At 36.7% G+C, this 25,181-nt stretch overlaps 2 protein-coding genes across 2 annotated transcripts; one reads left to right on the forward strand and one right to left on the reverse strand.

The window, feature by feature from the left end:
• The first annotated feature begins 219 nt into the window (after positions 1–219).
• On the forward strand, positions 220–5,855 carry kctd10 (potassium channel tetramerization domain containing 10). Its single transcript, XM_077241413.1, has 7 exons — positions 220–339; positions 1,091–1,304; positions 1,427–1,596; positions 2,936–3,022; positions 3,117–3,169; positions 3,261–3,456; positions 4,184–5,855. Exons 1-7 carry the CDS (start codon positions 337–339, stop codon positions 4,400–4,402), a joined length of 942 nt encoding a protein of 313 aa, XP_077097528.1. The 5' UTR covers positions 220–336; the 3' UTR covers positions 4,403–5,855.
• Positions 5,856–5,859: 4 nt separating this feature from the next.
• On the reverse strand, positions 5,860–20,688 carry myo1ha (myosin IHa). The gene is made up of 32 exons (XM_077241412.1): positions 20,398–20,688; positions 17,042–17,197; positions 16,840–16,955; positions 16,556–16,754; positions 16,405–16,485; positions 16,145–16,324; positions 15,934–16,032; positions 15,705–15,818; positions 15,217–15,288; positions 15,009–15,128; positions 14,482–14,549; positions 14,136–14,241; positions 13,957–14,037; positions 13,727–13,818; positions 12,683–12,777; positions 12,526–12,572; positions 12,261–12,341; positions 11,128–11,233; positions 10,898–11,015; positions 10,681–10,794; positions 10,064–10,140; positions 9,914–9,982; positions 9,645–9,729; positions 9,374–9,536; positions 8,361–8,444; positions 8,157–8,250; positions 8,014–8,069; positions 7,780–7,915; positions 6,697–6,767; positions 6,486–6,583; positions 6,306–6,405; positions 5,860–6,231 (listed from the first exon to the last, which is right to left on the reverse strand). Exons 1-32 carry the CDS (start codon positions 20,401–20,403, stop codon positions 6,205–6,207), a joined length of 3,111 nt encoding a protein of 1,036 aa, XP_077097527.1. The 5' UTR covers positions 20,404–20,688; the 3' UTR covers positions 5,860–6,204.
• Between the last annotated feature and the right edge of the window lie 4,493 nt (positions 20,689–25,181).

A 25,181-nucleotide genomic window follows, 5' to 3' on the forward strand; every position in this document is an offset into this window, starting at 1 on the left:
TTTGTTTTTTTATATAAGAGACACAGTTCTTTGTATAAATCTGTTTTGTAAGATAGATATACAAACCCCAACACTCACAAATAAGTGTATAGGTACAATCACAGGAATTGTGAACATTAAATGACAGGACACTGGACAGGTGGCCTTCCCACCATAGACAGATATAGATGTCAAAGCTTCCCACTGCCCACTGTAATGAAAAGAGCGATCGTTTATTTGCCCCGAGTGCCTGTAAGCGCGTGACCTGCAGCCTCGTGAACGAGTCTGGGCTGCGACCGGAAGTGATCTAATTCCAGACCCGTTCCAAGCGCCCCGAAAGAATCGGGGGAGATTTCTATGGTAAGCAATGATATTTGTCTGATATTTCATCTAGTTTATCCGGTTCTGTCAGAGTATATTTTAATAACTATTTGTTTTTGCGTGTAGTTATTAGCTTTTTACCAGTAACTTCGTGTTTTCTTTAAAGAAATGGAGATAACAAGCTAGTGTGCTAGTTTAGCTCTTTAGCTCCTGTAGCCATCTGTCTCCTATGAGTAACTTTAAATTAAACAGTTTATTTTCCTCGCATTCAGTTACGAATCATGTTTATACACAAACAAATATGTACAGGAATTTACATGCCTCAAATCTACTTGGTTTAAGTGAAAAATCCCAGCAGGTTTGGGTGTGACGTCATTAAATCCTGTCCCCTTCAGCGAAGAACCTTGTTTCTCATTGAATGAGAGAGAAAGAGAAGTTAACATGCTTTAATGATTTACAATTAATTAATTTGTTCATGCGTTAAATTTAAGGTTAAGGGAATATGTGAGGTGATATGCACTGCCCACCCCCTAAATCTTTTAAAACATACTTTTTTTTTTAAAAATCTTTGATATTTACGTTTTAAATAATCTTCTAATGAAATTTCACATTGTCCCTCACTGTGTTCATACACATTTCATAAACACTCTAAAGAATGATAGAGTTGTTGTTTGTGTGTGTATGTGTACTTGCAATATAGATTCCTATGTCATTAATCCCCTGAAAGAAACTGAATATTAGTTTGTGTGTCCTTCATCACCATTCATTCCCATCCCTGTCTGATTTTCAGGAAGAGATGTCAGGAGAAAGTGTGGTGAGCTCGGCTGTGCCGGCAGCTACAACACGGACCACCTCCTTCAAGGGGTCTAGTCCCAGTTCCAAATACGTAAAGCTGAATGTTGGGGGAGCGCTGTACTACACCACCATGCAGACCCTAACCAAGCAGGACACCATGCTGAAGGCTATGTTCAGTGGCCGTATGGAGGTCCTCACAGATAGTGAAGGTAGCTGTACTGTTATAGCTGCCTGAAGAAGTATTCAAGTAGAATGATGAAGCATATGGATGTAAATGTGTGGTTCTGCAGCGTGGAGGTCTCACTTTTTTTAACCTCTGATCTTTCTCCAGGCTGGATTCTGATTGACAGGTGTGGGAAGCACTTTGGGACCATCCTGAACTACCTCAGGGATGGAGTTGTCCCGTTACCTGAGAGCCGGAGGGAGACTGAGGAGTTACTGGCAGAGGCAAAGTATTACCTGGTGCAGGGTCTGGTGGATGAGTGTCAGGCAGCATTACAGGTAGAGTATACACATGCTATAGACAGACTGGATTAGGGCAAGGGAAACCTGAGAGATTTGTGTTCCTCCATTTATTCACAGATACACTAACGTTTAAAAATTTTGGAATAGTTACGATTTTTAATTTTCATTAAAAAAAAAGAATCTTATGCTCAGCAAGGCTGCATTTTTCATCATCATTACAATAAAAAAAAAAACTGATTTCTGTTTTACCAATATAACAATATCATTAATGCTGAAAACAGTTCTTGTTGCGTAATAAAAACAATTTCAGGCTTCTTTGATGAATAGAAAGTTCAACAGAACAGCATTTATTTACCATAGAAATCTTTTACTGTATCTTTTGATTAATTTATGTATCCTTGCTTAATAAAAGTAGGCATTTGTTTTCTTTATTTAAAAAAAAAAATCATACTTGCCTCAAACTTTTGAGTGGTAGTCTATCACGGTTTCCACAAAAAATATTAAGCAGCAAAATCTATATTTTCTACATTGATGATAATAATAAGAAATGTTTCTTGAGTACCAAATCAGCATATTAAAAACATTAGGAAGGATCATGTGACACTGAAGTACTGGTTTCTGAAAATTCAGTTTTGCCATCACAAAAACAAATTACATTTAAATATATATTCAAATAGAAAAGTTATTTTAAATTAATTAAATTTCAAATTAATATTTTAACTTATATTAAATTTGAAATGAGTATTTCACAATATTTCTGTTTTTATTCTATTTTTTTATTAAATAATTGCAGCCTTGGTGAACATAAAGAGCATAATTATAATTTTTTAAATTCCAATCTTTTGACCGGTTTCGTAAACATTAATGAGCACACCAAGAACTCATCAAATAAGGTAAATAGAAGTTCAACCCTACATGCTTGGTGCGAAGGAACAAATCCTCATTGGTTCTTGTGGAAGCTCAAACGTGACACGCGAGAACGAACTTCATTGGTTTCTTGCATATCAAGCAAAGACGTTTTAGCGTCCATTTACTATGTTTGATTTGCTCTGTGTCGATGTTTATATGTGAATAAAAGACTAAATTATATCTATTTATCATATAAAGCGATAACGTCTCTTAAAAAGATAGATTAAACCTCTCAATTCTTTTTGAAGTGTAACATTTTTGGTGTAATTGACAAAACACATCTCTCAAGTTTCATTAAAAATATCTTAATTTTTGTTTTGAATATCAATGAAAGTTATTGGGTTTGAAATGGCATGAGGGTGAGTAAATGATGACCAGATTTTTATTTTTGGGTGAACTAACATATTCCATATTCCGTAATTTTTGTTTTGTTTTAATAACATTTTGGATTTAAAAACATTTTCAGAACAAAGATGCGTATGAACCATTCTGTAAAGTTCCACTGGTGACATCATCTAAGGAAGAACAGAGGCTCATTTCCACTGCTAATAAGGTACGAATGCTTCACAACCATGTTCGATCTTAAAGAAATGTCATTTGCTTATGCCCACAACAGAACCTTGACTTTTCTTTCTGTGTGTTTGCAGCCTACTGTTAAACTGCTGTACAACAGGAGCAACAATAAATATTCATATACAAGGTAAAATTAGCTGAATTTCTCACAAGGTTTGGGTTGCTGGGACACTTACTGTTGAGCTTTCACCTGATCGATTTGCCCTTTCTCTTTGTAGCAACTCTGATGACAACATGTTGAAGAACATCGAGCTGTTTGACAAGCTGTCTCTGAGGTTCAACGGCCGAGTGCTCTTCATCAAGGATGTGATTGGTGATGAGATTTGTTGCTGGTCTTTTTACGGCCAGGGCAGGAAGATTGCAGAGGTGTGCTGCACCTCAATAGTCTACGCGACTGAGAAGAAGCAGACAAAGGTAAAGGGTGATCAGTCCGTCCAGTCTATCATCAGGGTTTCTGCGGGTTTTAAAAAGTCTCAATTTGCCCTTCAACAAATTAAGGGCTTAAATTAGAGCAGAAATTCTTAAATGAATGATGGCATTAAATGTTGCATGCACTGCAAAATTTGTTTATCTTCCTTAGTATTTTTGCCTTGTTTTCTAATACAGATATCTGTCAGTGGAGAATGAAAACTTGATTTTTCTGAGCCCATTTGCAGCTATTTTCTCATTTTAATCATTAACACTTAATTTCTCAGAAAACAAGACATATCTTTTGTCATTTTGCTTCTTAAATAAATAGACATTTGTTCTGGAAAACAAGATAAAAATACTGAGGAAGAACATTACTTTTTGCAGTGTGGTCATAGTACAGCAAGTCATTTCCATATTCTAGTGGTTGGGAGTAGAGGTATTCTTTTTTTTTTTTTTAAGTAATGGAGATTAATTTCAGATCTGTTAGAAGTTGTATTTTCAAACTTTGAAGTGTTGCTACAACTCATTGTGTGCTTCCTAGACATTTATATAACATATTGACGTATTGTTCCCTTTAATTTATTCTGTACATTTTCTTTATTTGGTTTCTTTACTAGGTTTTACCTGTAGAAACCTGTTTTTATTTAAGATCATATACAGAACTCGTTACTGGCATCTAAAATATTGTTGGTTTATGTCACTCCTTTTTTAATGCGTCCCTCGATCACAGGTTGAGTTCCCAGAGGCTCGCATCTATGAAGAGACCCTCAACATCTTGCTATATGAGTCTCAAGATGGCCGAGGACCAGACAATGCACTGCTGGAGGCCACAGGGGGCGCTGCAGGTCGTTCCCACCACATCGACGAGGACGAAGAGAGGGAGCGCATTGAAAGAGTACGGAGGATCCATATCAAGCGTCCCGATGACCGCACTCACCACCACCAATGACCCCGCAGTTTCACCACATTTCAGTGCCTTAACAACTACCAGCGCTTCAGATACGCTCCTGTATTTGCACACGGACATGTCAGTTAAGTTTATACTGAGTCTGCTTTCTTAGAGAGACAAAGGAATACTAGTTAGTATTGATAATGTTATATAAATATAGCATATAGGGCAGTGCAGCATTGACCTCTCCTCAAACGGCAGTTGTGCATTTGAGGACCTTACTAAAAAGTTATGGGACGGTGTTAGTGTGAACAGAAAGCGTAGTTTTACTGCATTCATGACATTCCCTTAACGTTTTGCCCTATTTTCTATTCATAAAGCAGGTTACAATGAATATATCAAGTTGATCAGCTAAACTGTCATTTAATTTGTAGATTTGCAGCTTATGAATATTATCAGAATTGAGTTGTTAGTTATAATATTCTTGTCCATTTTGTCTTTCTGTTTGATTGAAGACTGTAGGGTTCCTGGTGCCTTATAGATTAATACTGTGTTTTTCTTTTGCGTGTTGTCATAGATGTTGGATTTTTGTGGTTTTAGTTTATCCTCAATTCATTGTTTTTGTTTGCTTTGGCGCTTTGAATTGAAGTGTTGGAGCAAGCATTTGACAGTGCTGAGATTTGATTTGAGTTCCAGCGAATCTCACTGGCCTTGAAAGTGTCCGTGGTTTGACAGTCCAGTGATCCGTGAATTCAGTGACGGAGGATATTATCGTTATTATTAATTTTCAATCCAGCGCTCCCCTATGTTTGCACTCAGAGGAGAGTGTCATAAAAAATCTTAATCTGTCAATTTTCATTCAATTATGCTTGTGCAAAAATATTTGTGCAAACTGTCACTTGCGCTTAATCTCAGTGGATTATCTGTGCTGGATTTTTGAGAGGTCTGTATGAGTTTGGTCAATAGAGGGCAGTATAGTGTTATGGTGCTTTCACTCATGTACATGAGGCACTTTTAGATGATCAAACCCAGAAATCAGCAAGTTTTCTATGCCCTTTGAGCTACAATCAGTAAACTACTAGAGTAAACTCTGATTATGCTTTTAAATACTTTTCTGCTGCACTGTATTAAATTCCATCAAGTTAATTACGCGTCTGGATTTTGTAAGTGATCACATTCAAGAAACTGAGATGTAGTCAGAAGCGTTCGGATATATATCTGTAATTGAGTAATGGACACCAAGTATGAGAGTGTAATCAGAGACTCAGCCATGTCAAAGAAGCTTCAGGAAGTAGAGGAGCACGAGCTCTCTTTCGCTGCAGCGTGTAGCATCACAGATTGTTTGTGCTCATTAGTTTTATCAAATGTGTATTTAAAAAAGCAAACTCTGAAATCTGTAATACTGTAGAGAAGATTGTACAGGTGTGCACATGAATAAAAAAAAAAGTTTTACATACAAATTATTTATACACGTTATCACAAATAAAGATTTCTCCAAATTTTGTAGACCAAACTGCTTTTTTTTCTGTTCATCTTTTATTTCTGTGGTTTGTATGTATTGGTATAAAACAATATTATAAACATGGCTCAACAACAAAGCATGAAAATGACCAAATAAAATATTTAATTTACAAGAAATGTAATTGCAGGAACTGTAATCTAAACAACTTGGACACAAATAGCTTTTTCCTATAGCGGTAATTTTCCATTTGTACTTCCAGTGATCAATTGCTGCTTTGAATCTCCATATACTGCTCTCTTGTGGTGTGTGTGTGTGTGTCACATTTTGGGAGTTGGAGAAAGATATCTTCTTTCATTAGGATTTACCTCATGAAATATACAGAGACTTGGTGACCTTCAGATCATCGAGACTTGATCCGTGGAGCCACCTTTGATAATGAAAGAGTCTAATCACATGAACAATAATGTTAAATTAAGCAGAAATGCAGAAATAATCACTTACCACCATCAGATGACCATTTTTGCCTTTATAAATCATAGGATCTTGGCCAGTGCTGAAGTCCACACCGCCCTCCTTTCCCGCCTGGATCTCAAACTTTATGCTGCGAGAAGATCAGATGTTAACGCATTGTTCCCAGATGAAGATTACAGGTTGTAAAATAGGTGATGTTAGTGTTTTTACCTTCCCTGAACAACCTTGATGTTATTCTGCTTGTTTGCAATCATAGATAGTTTGGTCAAAGCTTCAAACAGGTGGTCACACTGAAGTACCAGGTCCCCCTTGGAGAAAAGAAACTACATTAGTGCATGCAAATTAAGCATGACATTCTGTAAAAGTTTACCATGAAACAATTTAGAGTTTACATGCATCCTGTGAAGCTTGGTTTGCTCACCTTCTGTTTTGGATCATTAAAGGCAACATGAAGGATCATAACAGTGTCACCCAGATTACTGACTGAAGCACCTGTGTGCACAAGAAATTCACTCTGGACTCTATTCTCACCACTTTGCATATAATTGTTACAATAAAACACAAATAAATATAATATATATATAATACAAAACATTTATTTTAAATAGTAATAATCAGGGATGCACCTATATGAAAATTTAACCGATATATTGACCGATGAATCTAAATCAAATTTTTTTATATATATAATTTTTGAGAGCCTGATTAAAAAACAAACAAAAGTCTCACCATTAAAAGCCACGAAGCACACAATTATAATGTTCTAATAATAATTTTATGTAGCCAGTATGACAGACTTGCGCTGCACGTTTTTGGAGTGATTTCAATCATATTTTATGATTGACTCAATTCAATTATATTTCAAGCAATTCAAAACCATCATGACGAACAGGGCGCATCTGAAGTGTCTCGGCTAAAGTAAATAATCCATTATTTATCGGCTATATCCTGCAATTTTTTTTTATCGGGCCAAATAACTAAAACATTAAAAATGATGCTGATATATTGTGAATCCCTAGAAATAATCTTTCACAATATTACTGTTTTTGATCAAATAAATGCAGCCTTGATAAACATAAGTTCAAAAACGTTAAAAATAATACTGACTCAAAATTTTGAACAGTAATTTAACTTGCAGCATTTTCTAAATACACAAAATATGCATTGTCTCTATCAACAACAACAACAAAAAATCAATGCAAAAATTATACTATTAGGGGTACAATATGCCCATAAAAGGTACACTTTATATCTTATCTACCTCTAAAGGCTGTATACTGGTACCTTAAAAGTAAATTATTGTCCCTTAGTAATGTAGGTACTAACATGATGCGCCCTTTAGGGGTAGATAAGGCACAAAGTTGTACCTGTGAAGATACTGCCCGGGTAAGAAGCTTGAGGAATGCTACACGGAATAATTCAAATGAGACCATTTTAAGTTCTGTAATGTTCTTTTATTTCACTGAGTTACTACTATGCATGTCATGTTCCCTTCTGAACCTACCTTTTACAGAAGCATAGTCCACTTTCTGTTTGATCTTAGCCTCTTCTACCAGGTATAAAGCTACCTGAGTGAGAATAAGTTGCCTTTGTCTGGGTTTAAATCCATTCCTGTCATACTTCACCACAGGAACGCTGTACTGCAGAGAGAGATGTTGTTTAGGTGGTGAATGGAGGACACTGTGTTATTCTGTTCTGCATGAATGACAACTGGGCCTTATAAAAGATTCTGATTTACCTTGATGCGTTCATTTCGTATAGTCTGAAGAACCCTCATATTGATTTCCTGCTCATCTGTTACATGGATCAAAATGTGTAAGATATGCAAAAAGAACTGTGCATAACTGTTAGTGTATTTTTTATGTAGAATAAACCACTGACTGATTCTAGAGTCCACAAAAGGAACAGCGATGCTTGGAGGATAGCTATCCTTCTTTCCCTTAAAGATGGCACTGGTTACTACTTTTTGTTGCAGCTGTGAAAATATATAGCATTCCGTCTTCATCGTCATCATTAACCAGTTAATAAACTGTCTGAAAGTGTACTTTAAAAGACACAAAAGCCTGTGACAACAGTGATAGAGACCTGTGCTTTTTTCTGTGGCGTAATTCCCCGCACATACTTCCTCACCATCATACGTGTGTGCAGCTGTCGCAGAATCTCTGAGGTCTACAAACAACAGTGTCAGAGACTTTTCCAAATTGAAACAAACAAAAAAATCCTGCTCATGAAAGTATGCATACTGTGGCCCCAAAAGCATTTGGACAGCAAGACAGGGTACAAAAATGTAACTAATAAGATATCACCTTACTCCCCCAGTTGATTGATTACATAAAAAAATGTCAAACATTATTTTGCTTTGGAAGTTTTCAGAAATTGTGTTTAAATATGCAAATTAGGTGTCATGTAATTAAATATGCATGTATTTGCATACATTTCAAGAACAGAACATTGGATAAATCCAGGTTCAAATTCATGTTTCATTTTAGTCAAAGGTTTTTACAGAATTAATTTTGATATGGGAAATGATAAATGAGTAAACCCCTCTGTAAAAGCCTTCAGAATATAGAAAGGAATAAAAGTCAAATAGCCCCCAAAATCTCAAAATTGACCAGTCCATTAAAATGTTTTTGCCTAAAGCACTTGCAAATGAAGATTAGATACCATATCAAATCAAGTGGCAATTATTTTGATGACACTTTTAATGCAATGAAATATATATACATTAAAGTTTGGCTTAAGTGCTCCAGGCTTACAATATCTGTTCAGCTGTTCATTCCCTGACTAAACAGTTTCTATATTGTACTGATTGCACTGCACTTTTTATCTTAGTCTTCTCATATGCTTTTAAGGATACCTCTTTTCTTCCTTTTAATGGATATCTTATTTTGTTTTAATTAATCCCCTTTTTGTTGTTGTTGTTGTTGTATTTTTAAATTACTCATTAAATAATTGTATGTAACTCGCTTTGAATTACCATTGTGTATGAAATGTGCTATTAGTGCTATATACATAAACTTGCCTTGTCTTCAGTGTTCAAACACTTTTTTTGGAGCCACTGGTTTCTCAGATCTTAGTAACAGGGAATTTGTGAATACCTCTGTCATGACTGGGGGAGGTGTCAGCCATGTGGTCTTGTCCAGGACAGTTTTTGGTAAGTTGGCTTTGAGTCTATTCAGGTAGCTCTGTCGGACGAAGGCCAGGTATTCAGAGTTGTCAGTTGTTTTTGCATCACGTCTTGTCATATAGCCCTTAATAAACCTGCATGGAAACATCATGTCATAATGGGAATGCCATCTCATCCCTTAAGTGAAAGATTATACACCTGGTAAATAAGGTGTATTAATATATGAAACTAATATTACTAACTTTTTAATGACTTTCATAGCCCAGATTCTGCGATCTTTCTCTTTGCGTGCTTGCGCTCCTCTCCAACATGACTCAATTTTTGTAGCTAAATGATGGCAAAAAACAAAACAAAAAGATGAATCACATAATAAAAATGCAAATAGGGCTTGTATGCATGCTATAATAAATAGACTTCATATTGCAATGGACTGTCATAATATTTTGTAATATACTTCAAATAATAGCAATTACAGAAAAGCTGTGTTAAATCAATAAATACTGTTACTTACCAGCCTCTTTCTGTTTTCGAAACTCTCCTTTGGCTCTGTAGCCTTTGTATTTGGCCTGTATTCTCGTAGCTGTAAAAGCAACATTAAAATGTCTATAATATATATATATATTCATTTGAAAATGTTTCTCTTGAGTTTTCTGTTGCTTACCCAGTTCATTTTTGCAGATTTCAAAGGCATCTTCTATGGCAAAAAGTGTCCTGGCATATCGTATAAATATCTTTGTTCTGTAGAAGGAGGTCATATTGAAAATGTGGGGTGCGTCTCAATCAGCTCCCTAGCTTTCCAAGTCATGAATCAGATTATCGCGTACACAAATTCGGGCACTGGTAAGGACCCTGGCTCACTACACATTGGGACTCTGTTGACTCTATTTCTGCAGACATGACAATGTCCTAATGTCCTCCTTATGAACAGCAGAACGGATATCTCTCTGACATTATTTATTTAAAGTACATTATGATCAATTCTTCGCTTGTTACATTCGCGCTTCAGAACTTCAGTTAAGGGAACAAAGTGAGCATCGATGCTCCCTGGTTTTCACAGTGCATTGTGGGACTTTTTAGGGATTAAATGTTTCAGTGCACTGGTAGGATTTTGCAATTGAGACAGCCGTTAAAATGCCCGACTCCCTGATCAGTGCCCTGACTACTAAACTAGGGAGCTGATTGAGACGCACCCAAAGTGTAATTCATGTTTGCATGGTCGAAAACAGATGCTAAATGTTTAGTATTAAATTGTAAAGTTGGAAGTCTGAAACAGCTCACCTGCCCATTTTATACTCATCAGCCTGGTAGCCTAGATGTTGCACCAGGGTTTCGACCCCTTCTGAAGGTACACCTCGCCAGTGGGGCCAAGTGGCAGGACAAAGTGCTTTATACCTTAGGAACATTGCATATGTTAAGTATTACAATTCCACTTATGTTGAAAAGCTAACAGCTGTCATATCTGAGTCTGTGAGCACATTGAATGCTGCCAGTATACCTTTGAAGAAAAACCTCATATCTACGGCGATATGCAAATCCCGCTCGTCTGACCCTCAGGTGCTCCATTAACCCCAGATATTTCACCTGGTGTCTGACCAGAACTTCATCAAACTTACCTGTCATATAACAAAAATGCGTTTGACACACAAAAGTAAACAAACGTGTGGTTTTTCTTGTTATAATAATACTGGTAACTTTGTCTTAAACATTTTTGGACAAGTTTCTCACCTGACTGTTTATTGTCATTGGACTTGAGGCAGCGCACGTACCACGCATCCTTGGCTGTCAGAATCTCCGTCAGCTGCAGAAGACTGTTCTTAAACTGAGTGGCCACCTACAGATTTCATATAAAAAAACAGATTAAATAAGATGTCACATTTAGTTAGATATCATATGAGCTGTCACAGCAACATTTTTTTTTTTAATTCTTTCTTTTTTTTGTTCAGTTTCCTTGATTTAAAATAGCATTAGTAGGCAACACTACTCATGCAGCAATTTATGGAAATGCTAAAGGCCCATTCACAACCTGAACGATAATTATAAAGATAACTATAACAATATATTATCATCTACACCAGCAGACAATATTGTTCTGTTTATGCTAAGTGTGCACTGCAGTTCTGTCGTCTGCTGCGTTAAATGCTTGAGGTCTGAAACCAGGATGGATTTTTATTGACTGTCAATGTTGGACAATCAGTTGGAAACATTTTTTTACTATATGGTTTCTCTGTGCCACCATAGTTCTTTTACATTTAGAAACGATTTTTAAAACTTTATCTATATCGTTATAGTTATCGTCCTTGGTGTGAACGGGCCTTTAAAGGCTTGTGTGTATGTTCAGTATGGAAATAATTCCTGGATCACATACAAAATTTGCAATAGTGTCTGTGATCTGGGTTTGATTGATTGATTGATTGATTGATTGATTGATTGATTGATTGATTGATTGATTGATTGATTGATTGATTGTGTAATCATGTTTAAAATTTTGTATTATGTTTCAAACATGATATGCTAAATGTTTGTCACATGACCTTACTATGTTGCATGTGTAATTCATTTTATTTTCGAAATAGCTATTTTAAAAACAACTATAAATAAAAAAACATTTATTTTGTGCTTTTATTACAAGTTTGTGTCGAATTCAAGTCCAATCAAATGATAATGAAAAATCTTGAAATTACATTTGTTTTCATATATATAATGGCAATGGAAAGTCAAGAGAATTGCAAATACAGTGCTTTGGGTATTTCATCTGGGTATTTCAAAGCTTACTGTGGTACAAGTACCCAAAATTAAATTTGTACAATTTCATATCATCTTAAAAAAAAATAGATTTTTTACACAGTGAGTTGACTCACTGTCTCAGGTCTTCTCCTGCTGTCTCCCTCAGTGGCTGGAAAGCACTGCTGTATTATTGGGTTCTTTGACAGGCGCATCACCTGTTGGTTACACATACACAAATGCAGACACATAAAAAATACACATGTGCACACACAATTACTGCCATTAACTCTTGTTGGACCAAAAGTTATAGAAGGCAAATAATTAAGCGGCTTTTTGAGCCATTTTCCTTTCATCCAACCTCACCAGCGTTATCCTTTATTGTACATCCTGTGCACTTACATCTTTGATGTTCTTGTACAAAAGATCATTGTTTTTGTCGATGAACCCTGTTGAAATGAGACAAAAAGAAAGGATCATAATAACAACAGTTTGTGAAAGCCAAAAAAAAATTTTTTTCAAAGGTTTATTTATTTAAAATGTGTTTTTCTTCTCTTACCCACAACGCAGTACGTGACCTCTCCTGCATAATGAAGAAGACGAAAATCTCCTCTCTCCAGAGACTTGCGGGTCTTCTTATCAGCCAGTTTATGCCTTCAGTTCACAGAATAGCAAAGGAAATATCTCCCATAAGACCAAAATCAAATAAAATCACTAAAAATACCTACATTAAGAGCAGAAGTCTTCATCTTTTTCAGCCGGGAACTATTTATGATGCTTAAATCGCACATGCATTAAAATAACAATTTGTATTTGTATATTGATTTATTATTTCTACTGATAATAGAAATGTACACTATATGTTCTTTTTTTATTTAATTTGATTAATTAGAGGGACATTTAGCTGAACATTTGCTTAGTTTGAAGTTAATCATTACATATTTTTACCACATATTTTTAATATTTACATTATTTGTAAAAAAATAAATAAAAAAATTCTGATTAAATATCATCAATGTTTTATATTTTTCAGTATTTTGATTGTAATTGGACAATTAAAAATATACAGACACCTTAGGGTCACAAACCCCCTTTTGAAGATCCATTCGCTCTTGGTCTGCTTAGAAATACATTTATGATTATCTTTAAGTTATTTTTTACTTTTATTGCTGGTTATTTGGATGTGTGTTTTCTGGGAATCCTACGACCTTGACATTGCTAGTGCTATGGTCTATCAGTTAAGTACAGTAACTTTTTTTCCTTTTTTTTCTGGGCACTCAGTCAGTAATTCTAGAACTTAATTTGTATTTGACCTTGATACAGAGCGAGTAACACAACATCACAATCTCTCTATCTCCCAGACTGCTGTTCATCAGGGTGTCAGTCAATACAAGGCTTAAGAGAGACAATGTAGCCAAACCAGGGGGTGAATGCTTCAGTTTCAAATATAACAAGACTTGGCTGATTCTTCAACATCAGAGGCTTGTAGTGAAGAATCAAACTGCTGATAGTTTCTAGCAGTACTGAATTAATTAAAAGATACATAAGCAGAGGAGACCTTGTTTCGTGTCACATACAATACTGATTTATATAACAAACTCACGTAACAAAGTGAGGATGATTGCCCATTTTCTCTTCAAGTTTCTCAAGAAAAGTGAGATCAGAGGCGTCACCTGGCCTCAAACACTCATCATCCTGAAATACAAAAAGACACAAGTTCTCCCATGTAAATGCTTCAGTTTGCAACAAACTGGAATCTTCCATTTCAAGAAGTGAATAATATCTATTTACGCCTCTTCAGTGTGTAAAGACAGTGTTCTTATTATTTTATACCAGCACAGAGATGATTCCTCTGTGCTTCTCCTCCACCAGGTCACAGATGATTTTATTGTTGAAGAACTGCACCGGCTCCCACTAAAACACAGTAAAAGAAAAAAGTACCCTTTTTCTTTTTCAAATTTAGGATTTATTCTGTGGTGTTTGAATTATGGATGAATGATGTGCTAACTCACCCCAATTCCTTCTGCTTCATATTCCTCCTGTTCATATTTCAGTGTCAATTGAATGAAGAGCTGCTGTAACTTCTCATTGCAGTAGTTTATGCAAAACTGCTCAAAACTAAGCACACATAGACATAAAATGAACAAAAATCCATAACATCATGCACACAAAATATTGTATTTTTAATTATATCAATCTGTCTGTCTGTCTGTCTGTCTGTCTGTCTGTCTCTCTCTCTCTCTCTCTCTCTCTCTCTCTCTCTCTCTCTCTCTCTCTCTCTCTCTCTCTCTCTCTCTCTCTCTCTCTCTCTCTCTCTCTCTCTCTCTCTCTCTCTCTCACTTAATTCCAAACACATACCTGTTTACAGTGAATACCTCAAATCCATAGATGTCCAACAATCCAATGACTGTCTTCCTGTTAGAATCCTAAAAAAAGGCAACCCATATGCTTCAAGATCATATATTAGATACTTGTAAGTGTACTGCTTCAATACTGCTTTTGGACTAAATTAGCACAATTGATTTGTATTTTAAGTGTAACAGTAGTAAACTTGAGTACACAATGAGTTTACAACTAAGTTTTTTGTTTGTATTGCAACTATACTACAAGTGAACATGTATACTGATAGTTTATTAATCAAATACTTAAACAGTTTTTAGTTCATAAAAGTACATTTTGAAATGAATGAAGCAAGTTGTTTAGGTTTATTTGATAGTTTTTTTAAAGCGTACCGTTAGAATTTAGTTTTTTTTAGAACATTTTTTTTTTAAACTGAGCAAACCACATCCAGTGGATTTCAGCTTAATTCTACCAGTAGATTTACAGTGCAATTAAATTGGCTTCAAATGGTAATTATATGGACTTTTTCTCTGTTGTCCTCTTACTTTCTTCTCCAAAGACTCATTGATCTGGTTGACCACCCACGTGAAGGCACGGCCATAGATGGCTTTGGCCAGGGCATCTCTGGCATAGATAGCGTGATCAACAGTGAACGGACTCAAAACCTGGAGGTCAGAAAAACAAGATTCGACAAGGATTTTGGTTAAAGACAGTACATTTTATTAGTACATTTCATAATTGTCCTTATTTTACCTCGTCTGATTTGGCTTCAATCTTTCTGAATGTAAGAGCTTCATGAAGGATTTGAACATGGACCCCTAAAAGCTGAACATAAAAACAAAAAAAGGAATTTTACACAGATGTGAACTTAAAGTTTGTCAATGTTTAACACAATTAAGGGCAATATATAATAAAAACTGGGTCACAGTTTATTTCGATATAGTCCACTTTAGACATTCTACTAACTTTGCTACATGTCTTACATGTCAACTAAGTCAATAATATGTAAGTACATGTCAACTAACTCTCTATAGAGTATTAGTACGGTTAGGTTAGTGTTAGTAGGTTCTTGCAAAGTTATTTATAGTCAGGAGAATGTGTGTTGGAAGATCATCAAAGTAAAGTATAAGCAGATAGTCTACTAATACTCTAATGACTAGCAGTTGACATGTAGTTGCAAAGTTATAGTTTGTAGAATGTCTAAAGTGGACTATTAAAATAAAGTGTTACCAAAAACTGACCTTGGATACCCAGCGTAGAGCTGCATTAGAGTTTAGAGTAGCATAGCCTTTGGTGTCTCCATCAAAGTGCACATTCCCCAGATGGAGCACACTAGCTATGATCCCAAAGAGGTGCTAGTATATTAAAGAAAAAGTATCTGTTTATTATCAAAGGCAGCCTCATAGTTGCACATCAGATCATTTAAATCGACAAAAAATATTGCATTTTAAAAATTGCACCTCTCCATACCTCAATGTCATTTGCATCAAAGTCAATGATCGATAATGCATTTTTGACAGTTTTCCAGTCGTTCTTGTCATTAATAGAGCTCACATTGGAACATTCTCCCTATTAAGAAAACAAATGTATTTATAAAAACACTGGAGAGTCTGATTCTACTTAGATTTCACAACCATTTTGTAGTTATACTGCACACGAGATGTAAAATGAGAAACCATACCTGCACTAAATAACTATAACGTTTAGTGTCCTTCTCTAAGCCCAGATGCCTCAGTAGGTCTTCCTCTCCTCCTTCCACCAGCTGATAAAAGATATGAAAGTTTCTCTCACCATGGTTTTGGTGAACTACTCTAGACTTTTCCAGCAGGTAGCTGAGTATGTGGCCACCAACAGCATCTCCCTACATATTAGTGTGAAAAAATGTGAACCTTCTTTAACATGCAATATTATTGATGGGATGAAGTTAGAAGGTATCTATACCTGGTTATCAAACTGGATGTCCATATACTTCCCAAAACGGCTGGAGTTGTCATTTTTCATCGTCTTTGCATTTCCAAACGCCTAAAAACAGATTTTATGAATGCATGGCATACATAGCCAGGCCTATTATGAATATTGTTGTTGGACTGACCTCTAGTACAGGGTTGGACATAAGCATGCGGTCTCTCACAGTGTCCAGTAAGGTGGAACTAGGGCAGCTGACTGCATAGTACTGCAAGATCTTCTTGGAGGCCTCAGTTTTGCCTGCTCCGCTCTCCCCAGATATCAAAATAAAGTGGTTGTTGGCTTCTGATAGCATGGTGTGGTAGGCATTGTCCGCTAATGCATAACTGAAAGGACAAAAGATGTACAAAATTGTCTATTTTATTTTAAAATGTTTTATTGACTGCCTTGGCAATAAAGCTAAAAACTTACATATGAGGGGGAAGCTCAAAAAAGTTCACTCCCATGTAGAGGTCCATTTGTTTCTTGGTATAGATGTCCAACTCTTTGTATGGGTTTACAGATATCAGCAGAGTACCTATGTAAGTCTGTGAGTATGGAGATGTCTTTTGATTTATAAAAGATACAATCACAATTACTAAAAACGCTAATTAACCAATGTTTTTTCACTCACGTATATCAAATCCTCTGTGAAACGTTTTTTCAGATTGTCCAGGAAGGCTGTTTCACTGTTGTGGGCGTCAAGAAGCACAAAGTCCTGGATGCCAACTCGGTCTCTGGCAATCAGGGCTCCCTCCAAGTCAAGCTGACCCAGTTTAACCTTTCCTTTCTGTCAACCAGACAAGCACAACACTGACCATGACCCAATGCAATTTGTTTACACTGACCAAGTCTATAGGATTGTGTCATTCTAGATCCGTAAGGTTCAGAAGGTTAGTAAAGCAGCAAAACAGGCCTAAAGATCAATTTTAGTTAAATAATCAGTGACTCATTTCCTGTAAAATATTGGTTATGGATAATGAAATGGCAGGAGTAAAATGAAATTGGCTATTATATTACATTTCTTTAAAGTCTAGCGACTCTTCACCCTTTCATTAATAGACTTGCTGTCATATTGAGACTGAGACCGAGAATAGGGGTCTAAGGTCTCTGATTAAGTCACGATCAACCAACCGCATAATCCCCTGCTGATGTTTAACTAAGTACTTTATAATGCTGTTCTCTATTGTACAGGCTTTTGTAATGAGATATCGTCTGCAACGAGTAGACCATGTTCCTGTCCCTATGAATGACAACTTTGCTTTTGCTATAAGAAACCTGTTTAAATAGCATGTTGTGATTGGACTTTTTCCACAGACTGCATAAGCATTTAGTACTTTAGGCAGCCATATCTTCCAACTTGGCTCTGAGAGATACTTATGAAAGCCAAGAGTGCATGTTTTCCCTCCACTGAAATATTCCCTGAGTTATGGGTATAATCAAAGCCAGAGCCAATATCAACAATAAAGTAGGTTTGATCAATGGCAATATCTAGTCTCCATTGGAAATCTGAAAGTGTGACCTGTGTAAATAAACAGAATTAATTTTTAATTAGTTGACTACATTGTCCAAAATCATCTAGGACCTTAATACATATAAATATTTGACTTATTCATGCTTGTAAGGAACCCAGGAAGAAGTTTGGTCATAAATTAAGTCATTTGTCCGCAAAAGCTACAGTCCTTAACCCTAATGATCAGAAATTACAATTCATTGTCTGTCAAATAGATAAGTGTATTTCTCAATATAAGAAAGAAACTTTTGAGGCATGCATTCAAATTGTGCATTTCTAGAAGCAAGATATTCTAGGATTTCCAGTGGTCATTACTATTCTTCAGAAATTTGCTGTAATTTTTCCTCTGGATATTTGACTTTCATATAGCAAATTAGAAGAAGAGACTGAAAGGAAAAAAAAATCCAAGTCTAATCTAACGACTAGAAGCCCGCAAAATCTCCTCCGCCCCCTTTTCACCCCCATAAACCTCATTAGCCCTGAAAGGGGCCCGTTTTTTTTGTCCTGTAAATTCCAAAGACGATGGACAATAAAGAAGCTTTTAAAATGCAGTCTACATTCCATTACACATATTCTCTCTGTATATCCATTCAAAATTTATTCATTAGAAAACATTTAATGTCACACCGAATTTCACACTGGGCAGTCCCAGGACAATAGATGAGATTTGGCCTATTTGGGCTGGTGCGGGCTTGTTGGATGTAGAGGGGGAGAGGGCAAAGGAGCAGAAGAGGGAGAGAGAAAGAGGGAGATATGGAGGGAAGGAGGGACAGAGGAAGGGAGGGAGGGGGTTGCTTATATTTGTCTGATCTGAGAGCTTCTGAAATGAGGCCTTCTTGAGACAACAAGACAGACTAAATTGTGCTGTAACGGTCTGTGTCCCGCTGCTCTCTGAGACACTCATTTAGCATGCCCTCGGGGCACACAATGGAGGCTTGTTCTGAACGCCGCAGTTATACGAACACCGTAATCAAGGGTACTGTGTGTGTGTTTGGGAGGGGGGCATATTTCTCAGATGGGAGATTTTCGTCCACCTGTCCGCCAATAAAATTTTCATCCCACTGCATGCACCCCTAAGTGGTGAATCACCACCCACCACCTCACATCACTTCACACTCCCCACCATTTCATGTCCTCACCGACAACCCCAAAACATGCCCCTCCCCCTCTCCCCCTGCTTTAAGCCAAAGGGGCAGGTGAACAATATCATTGAAGATCCCCTATTTGAGATGTCAGAACCAATCTCAATCTCAGCATTATTGTGGAGACTCCCCCTCTCTAGTTTCTGTCCCCACATGGGAACAAGCTGAACTCAATGTCACATGAGGAACAATGGACAGAGGGGATGCTAATGTTTATAGTGTGACACTTTCAGTGTGATAAGACTCATGGACATCAGCACAGGAAAAGACTGTTCCTCTTCTCAAATGAGAGACACAACTGAAAGCAGGTACTCTCATAGGAACCTCTATGGTTCACATATACAGTCAACAGTTTGGACACACCCACCCTTCCCTTATTATTATATAAATAAATTGTTTTTCTGAAAACACTTTCAAACATTTTAGTGTAAGCTTTCCGATCATACGAAACATACAGTCAAGTATGTCCAGATATTCACATCACATAATAATAATGGGCATGTTTCTACAATAGATAATTCCCAACCAATTGAATACCGTAAGCACCAAACAATCACACTTTAGTCAAAACTATTAATATCAACCATATTTTATTCATTGTATAGCCTGTACGAAATCCAAGAGCCAAAGCCAAGAGATTTTCTTTAGTAAGAAGCTTTAGTTTTTCCCTTTTAAAGAAAATAAAATAGTTATGAAGACACAACGCATTTAAATCACAAGACTGGTCATCCATTTGTCACATTAGGTGCTCTTTGGTATAAAAGCTATTGCTTTATAATTAAGAGATGGTCCTTAAGCCTGGTCTAAAATGTCAGTCGTGGCTGAGTTGAGATGACCTCAACCAAATCAAAGAGAGAGGGAAGGAGAGAGGAAGAGAGAGAAAGATATGGTAAAGATATCCTACTCCTCAGCAGGCCTGGCCAAGAAAAGGAAAGACTAGACATAATGGGCAATCGTAGCACTCTCCTAAAGTGAGCGGTGAGGTCTAGTTACATCTCTCTTTCTAAGAGTAAAAAAACCTGAAGTTTTGACAGATTTACTAAGCTTGTGATCAATCAATGGGTGACATATTGGATATTGTGCTACACTGAAGCTTTCACTATCAACTGTGTGCAAAATAAAAGCAAACAGGAAGTAGAAACTGAAGAGAGTATGAGAGCATTTTAATGGACACTTTGAATGTTGAAATGTATTGCTTTCTTTTGATCTTTCTTTTTTATATTTTCTTTTCATCATTGCTTTTATCTATATGCTTTATTTGTTGGCTGATGTACATATAATAGCAGTGAAAACATGCTGAGCAAATATCTCTAGATGTATGCAAACAGATCCTACCTGCATCTTGTAAGTGAATTGGTTCAGCCACCGATCAAAATATGGGAACTAGTCGCATCCAGACCAACTTTGTCCTAAACAATCCTTTCACCTCGAGCTAGAGCCAAGCAAATTCTTCCATCCCAACTCGTGCCATGGAACACCCCAAAATTGCACTGTGAATATAGAAATTAATCTTCAGTGAAACTTCTCTGAAAACTCTGAAACTTGCTTGCAGTTCAAGCTTAGGTGGCTCAAACGCGGAGAGGATGTCCATCTATTATTGCAGTGCTCTTCACAGTAATGACCCATGTTCTGGTTGCAAGGCCCGGGTATTTAATGATTCATGGACCAGTCAGGAGGGGGTTCAGAGAACCAGAGATCTTATTCAGTGCTTACCTAGGTGTCTACCACTGCACTGGGTGTAACACAAAGATACAGAAACACGATCCGGCTAAACGTGGATATCAACCCTTCCCCCAGTCCTCTACCGCTGCTACGGTAAAACCAAACATTACAACAGAGTGGCTCCTGTTTCTGATCTTTGATTAGGGAAATAAATTAATGGTTAATTAACCACTGTACATTCAATCTGTGAGTTTGGAAGAGATGGACAATAAAGTTGTCATTTGGGCTGACAGCACTCCTCCATGCTCTTGGCCACTTGAAGCCAGCTGGCTCAAGACTCAACCAGCATATGTCAGTCATTCAATCACAGCTTGTCCTGTAATTTAACAGAGCCAACGAACAATTACTTCATGTGGTTCTTGGATGGACTAGACTTTATGAGGTTTTAGACAGCGACTATTTACAAAGCCCAACTTCATTTTCCCTTTGACTTGTTATCTGACTCATGCTTGAGACGACTGACTGGTGTCTCTTTTCGCTCAACTAATGACCCAAATAATCCAGTAGAAAAGATTAAATTTCCTACAGCACTTGCCTTGAATCTCAAGTGTGAGAGATATACTGTATCAAGCTTGACATGCATGTGATATTCAGTGTCACTCTTGCTAATTTTCAACAAGGTGACAAGTGAAGACCGAAACTTTATTTATCAACTTAACCCTGACTAAACGAATATTCAGGGTTCAATACAAGTTTAGGTCAGTCATTCCAATTCATCCCTCATCAAAAAAAATAAATAATAATAAATAGAAGTAACAGTGTTGCACTAACAACGGAAGTGAATAGGGCTAATTTGTTTGAGAATTTAACAGCAGAAATGTGTTTTAATAAAAATTTGTAACACCGTGGCTGCATCCGAAATACTTCCCTACTATATTAGGTGAAAAACATTAGGTTATGTGACAAAAGAAGTATGTCCGAATTGACAGTCCTCACAAAAGAGTAGGCAAAAAGTAGGAGGCACTTTACTATCCCATGAGGCCACATGAGACGATTTGTGAATGACAGTGAAGTGACGTAACTGACGCTGGTAGGTCACATGATAATAACAAAATGGCGAATGTAGTACGTCCAGATTACATTCTACCCACATTCATAGTCATACTATATAGAGCATACTTTTTTTAGCGCTTGTGAAGTAATTACTTATTCAAAAGAAGTACCTACTCAAGATAGTATGCGATTTTTGACACAGCCCGTGTACACTAACAATAATTCTTCTGTCAAAACATTGATTTTTAAAGCTGTTTAAATCATTGTTTTTACATTTGTTTTATGGTTTATGGCATTGCATTGTCATGGTGACAAAATTGTGAAATTGGATATAACTTTACACAGAAATGGTCAGTATTTTTTTGTTCTGTAAAATCATGTTAACACATAGGGCCCTATCATACACCCTGCGCAATGCGGCACCAGGCACGACGCATGTGTTTTTTGCTAGTTTTAACACGATGAAGTTATCATTTTCACGTCCTGCCCCACGTTGTATAAATAGCAAATGCATTTGGGCCCATTTGTGCGCCTATGGGTGTGCTGGTCTGAAAACGACGTGTGTTCAGGAGCATTGTTGGCACATTGCTATTTTAAGGCAACTGAAATAGACTGCACCATTGACCAACAAAAACCTGGTCTAAAGTCAATGGCACAGTATTTTTTTGTTATTTAAAGGGCCCATTAGTAATATGCGCCTATAGGCGGGTCCACAATGCACGCGTACACTCTGCTGTGACGTGCAGCAGCACACAAACATGCCAAATATTACAAATAAAAGGATTACAATGTAAAAGATTATTACTATTTGTACATAAAGATATGGTGGAATCCGGCTTGTCTGCTTGCACGCTTTAACCTCATGCACAAGCAGATCCGTTTCCTTTCTGGAGAAGCGTTCAGTCTTTCCGCTTGCAAATGTAAATAGCGAATCCGCCATGGCGCGAGCGCAACAGAGACTCTGATTGTTTTTTTGCACATTACGCCCTTTTAGACCATGCGCTGGGCACTCTGACCATTTTTCCCGTCGTCAAACTAGCAAAAGTGGATTCGGACTAAATCCTAAGTGCACTTGCGCCGTACGCTTTAGACCATGTGCTTAGATCGTTAAAATAGGGCCCATATTGTTTATGGCTTGTGGCTATAATATCTTCTGTGGAACATTAAAAGAAGATATATTAAGAAATGTTTTTTTATTTCATACAATGAAAGTCAGTGGTCACCAAAACTGTTTGATGACCAACATTTTTCAAAATATCTTCTTTTGTGTTCCGCACAAGGGTGAACACACCTTTAACTTGTTATGAACCTGGAATATTCCTTTAAACTCTGTTCAAAAAAATTGTTTGCTTTCTTCAAATGGCCTTATAGTTCTGCATGTATTGCAAACAGTAAGGCCATTGCACTGTAAAGGTACTACACACACCCTTCTATCCACAGTCATATTCACAGTTGTCCCATTCACAACCTCTGTTGTCAAGGCTACCTTCGCCCCCTTACACCACAGGCCGTTCTGCTCCACACCCCCCTTTCTAGTAATGCTTGTCCAGCCTTAACAGGCTTTGTGCTGCCCACTGGGCCCTGATGCAGCACGAGACCCGGCAAATCCTATTATACAGGAGTCACAGCACTTGATTTTCCCATTAGAGATTCCAAGCAGAGAATAAGGGTGTATTATAACACCGGCTTTGCCGCGTTCCCACCGAAAGTCCCTCCTCACTCTCTCGTTTTCATGTTCTCTTTTCTCAGTATTAGCTGTGTTTCATCCTTTTTTTTTTTTTTTTTTGCTGTTCGCTTCTTGGTGAGCAGTATGAGCTTGAAATGACAATAACTAGAAAAGATTAGCGTTCTAAAAGTAATTATCATATTCTTATTGGTTTAATTTTAATAAATGAATATTCAATAAAAGCTTCCAGTCTTACTAAGGAAGTATCTGAAGTGGCTTTTAAATTTATAGATACTCTCCATGTGCCATTGTGAGTGTTCCTGAAATACACTTTTACAGAGGTTGCCCGAGGCATCTTCAAACAAATCAACCAAAAGACAACCGTTTTGACATGTCGTTCTTAAAGGTGTTTAATGAATAGCAGAGAGAAGAAAGCGTTCATTTACTCTCCCTGTCAGAGTTTAGATCAGCCATGACATGCTAATATGGCCAAAGGTCAAGACTAGTGTCAAGAGGTGACCTGATTGGTGACCCCCAAGATGTGGTGTTTGAACTGGAACTTTGAAGGTCAGAACAGAAACAGAAGAATAAGAGGTGACCGCTAACACAAGGGGGCCCATTCAATTAATTTGAAAGTTACAAATGTTTTCTATGTCTGTCAAGGCACACTATTGCATTTTTGCTAGTCAGTGATGTATTAATATTAGTCATCACGGTGTAAAGTGTTATCATGTTTAACAAACATAGTGAATCTTGTTACATCATAAATCATCGCACAGAATTTAGTTACCTGCAGTGTTGTAAATTCTTTCCCCACCTCCCCTTATTCAGGTAGTTTAATAAAGACTATTGTATAATATTTGATTCCTAAATTTTTAAGGCCTCTAAATTATGATCGACAGTTTATACTTTTTTAGCAAGTAAAAGGCCTTTTAGTATAATTATAAAAATGTCCACCCATCCTCAGATCATGGTACATGTGTATTTTACTGTAAAGTCTTTACTGATTTATATATGTAGAGATAACAGGTAAATAATATTATTATTTATATTTTTAAATGAACTGCTACTGGACCAAAGCAGCTTTGGTTTACTTGATTATCCATACATAATTTTCAGAAAAATCATGTTAAAATGTGAGCATCAAATATGAAACATCAGGCTTTTGAGGAATGTTTCTCAATCATCCTTTCATCGCATTGCATTATAATTTATGTTTTGCCCCTCCACAATTAAAAACTAGTTTGGATCATAAAACTACGCTTTTAAATATAATCTTACAGACTTTATTGGAAGAAGAGCTGCAATTGATATATTTTGTGCATTTTAAATAGTCTGCTATAGTCTATTGATTTACAATGCAATCAGAATTTCACCTTACTTCTTGGCCATATAAATATCAGTAGCCTATATCAATATTATTTAAATTTTTTTGAATCAAAAACACATTTTTGTGTTTCACAGAAAAATAAACAGTCTCACACGTTTGAAATGACATGAGAATGAGAAAATTTGAGACTTTGAGTGTAAAACCCCTAACATGTTTCAGATGCTTTCTTCATACACATCTCAGCAGAGCCAACAGTGTTGTTGTTAATCATTTCTCAATGGACACTACTGTCCACCATGTGGTCACTAAAGCTTCTTTAAGGTTTCCTAATGAACCCTCTGACCCTTCAGAGACAGATCTTCTTTAGACAATGCTTTAGGCTCTTCCTCTACACTCTTAAAAATAAAG

Source organism: Siphateles boraxobius, unplaced genomic scaffold (genome assembly GCF_051911475.1).
Source record: "Siphateles boraxobius isolate OS27281-9 unplaced genomic scaffold, OSU_SipBor_1 24, whole genome shotgun sequence".
NCBI lineage: Eukaryota > Metazoa > Chordata > Actinopteri > Cypriniformes > Leuciscidae > Siphateles > Siphateles boraxobius.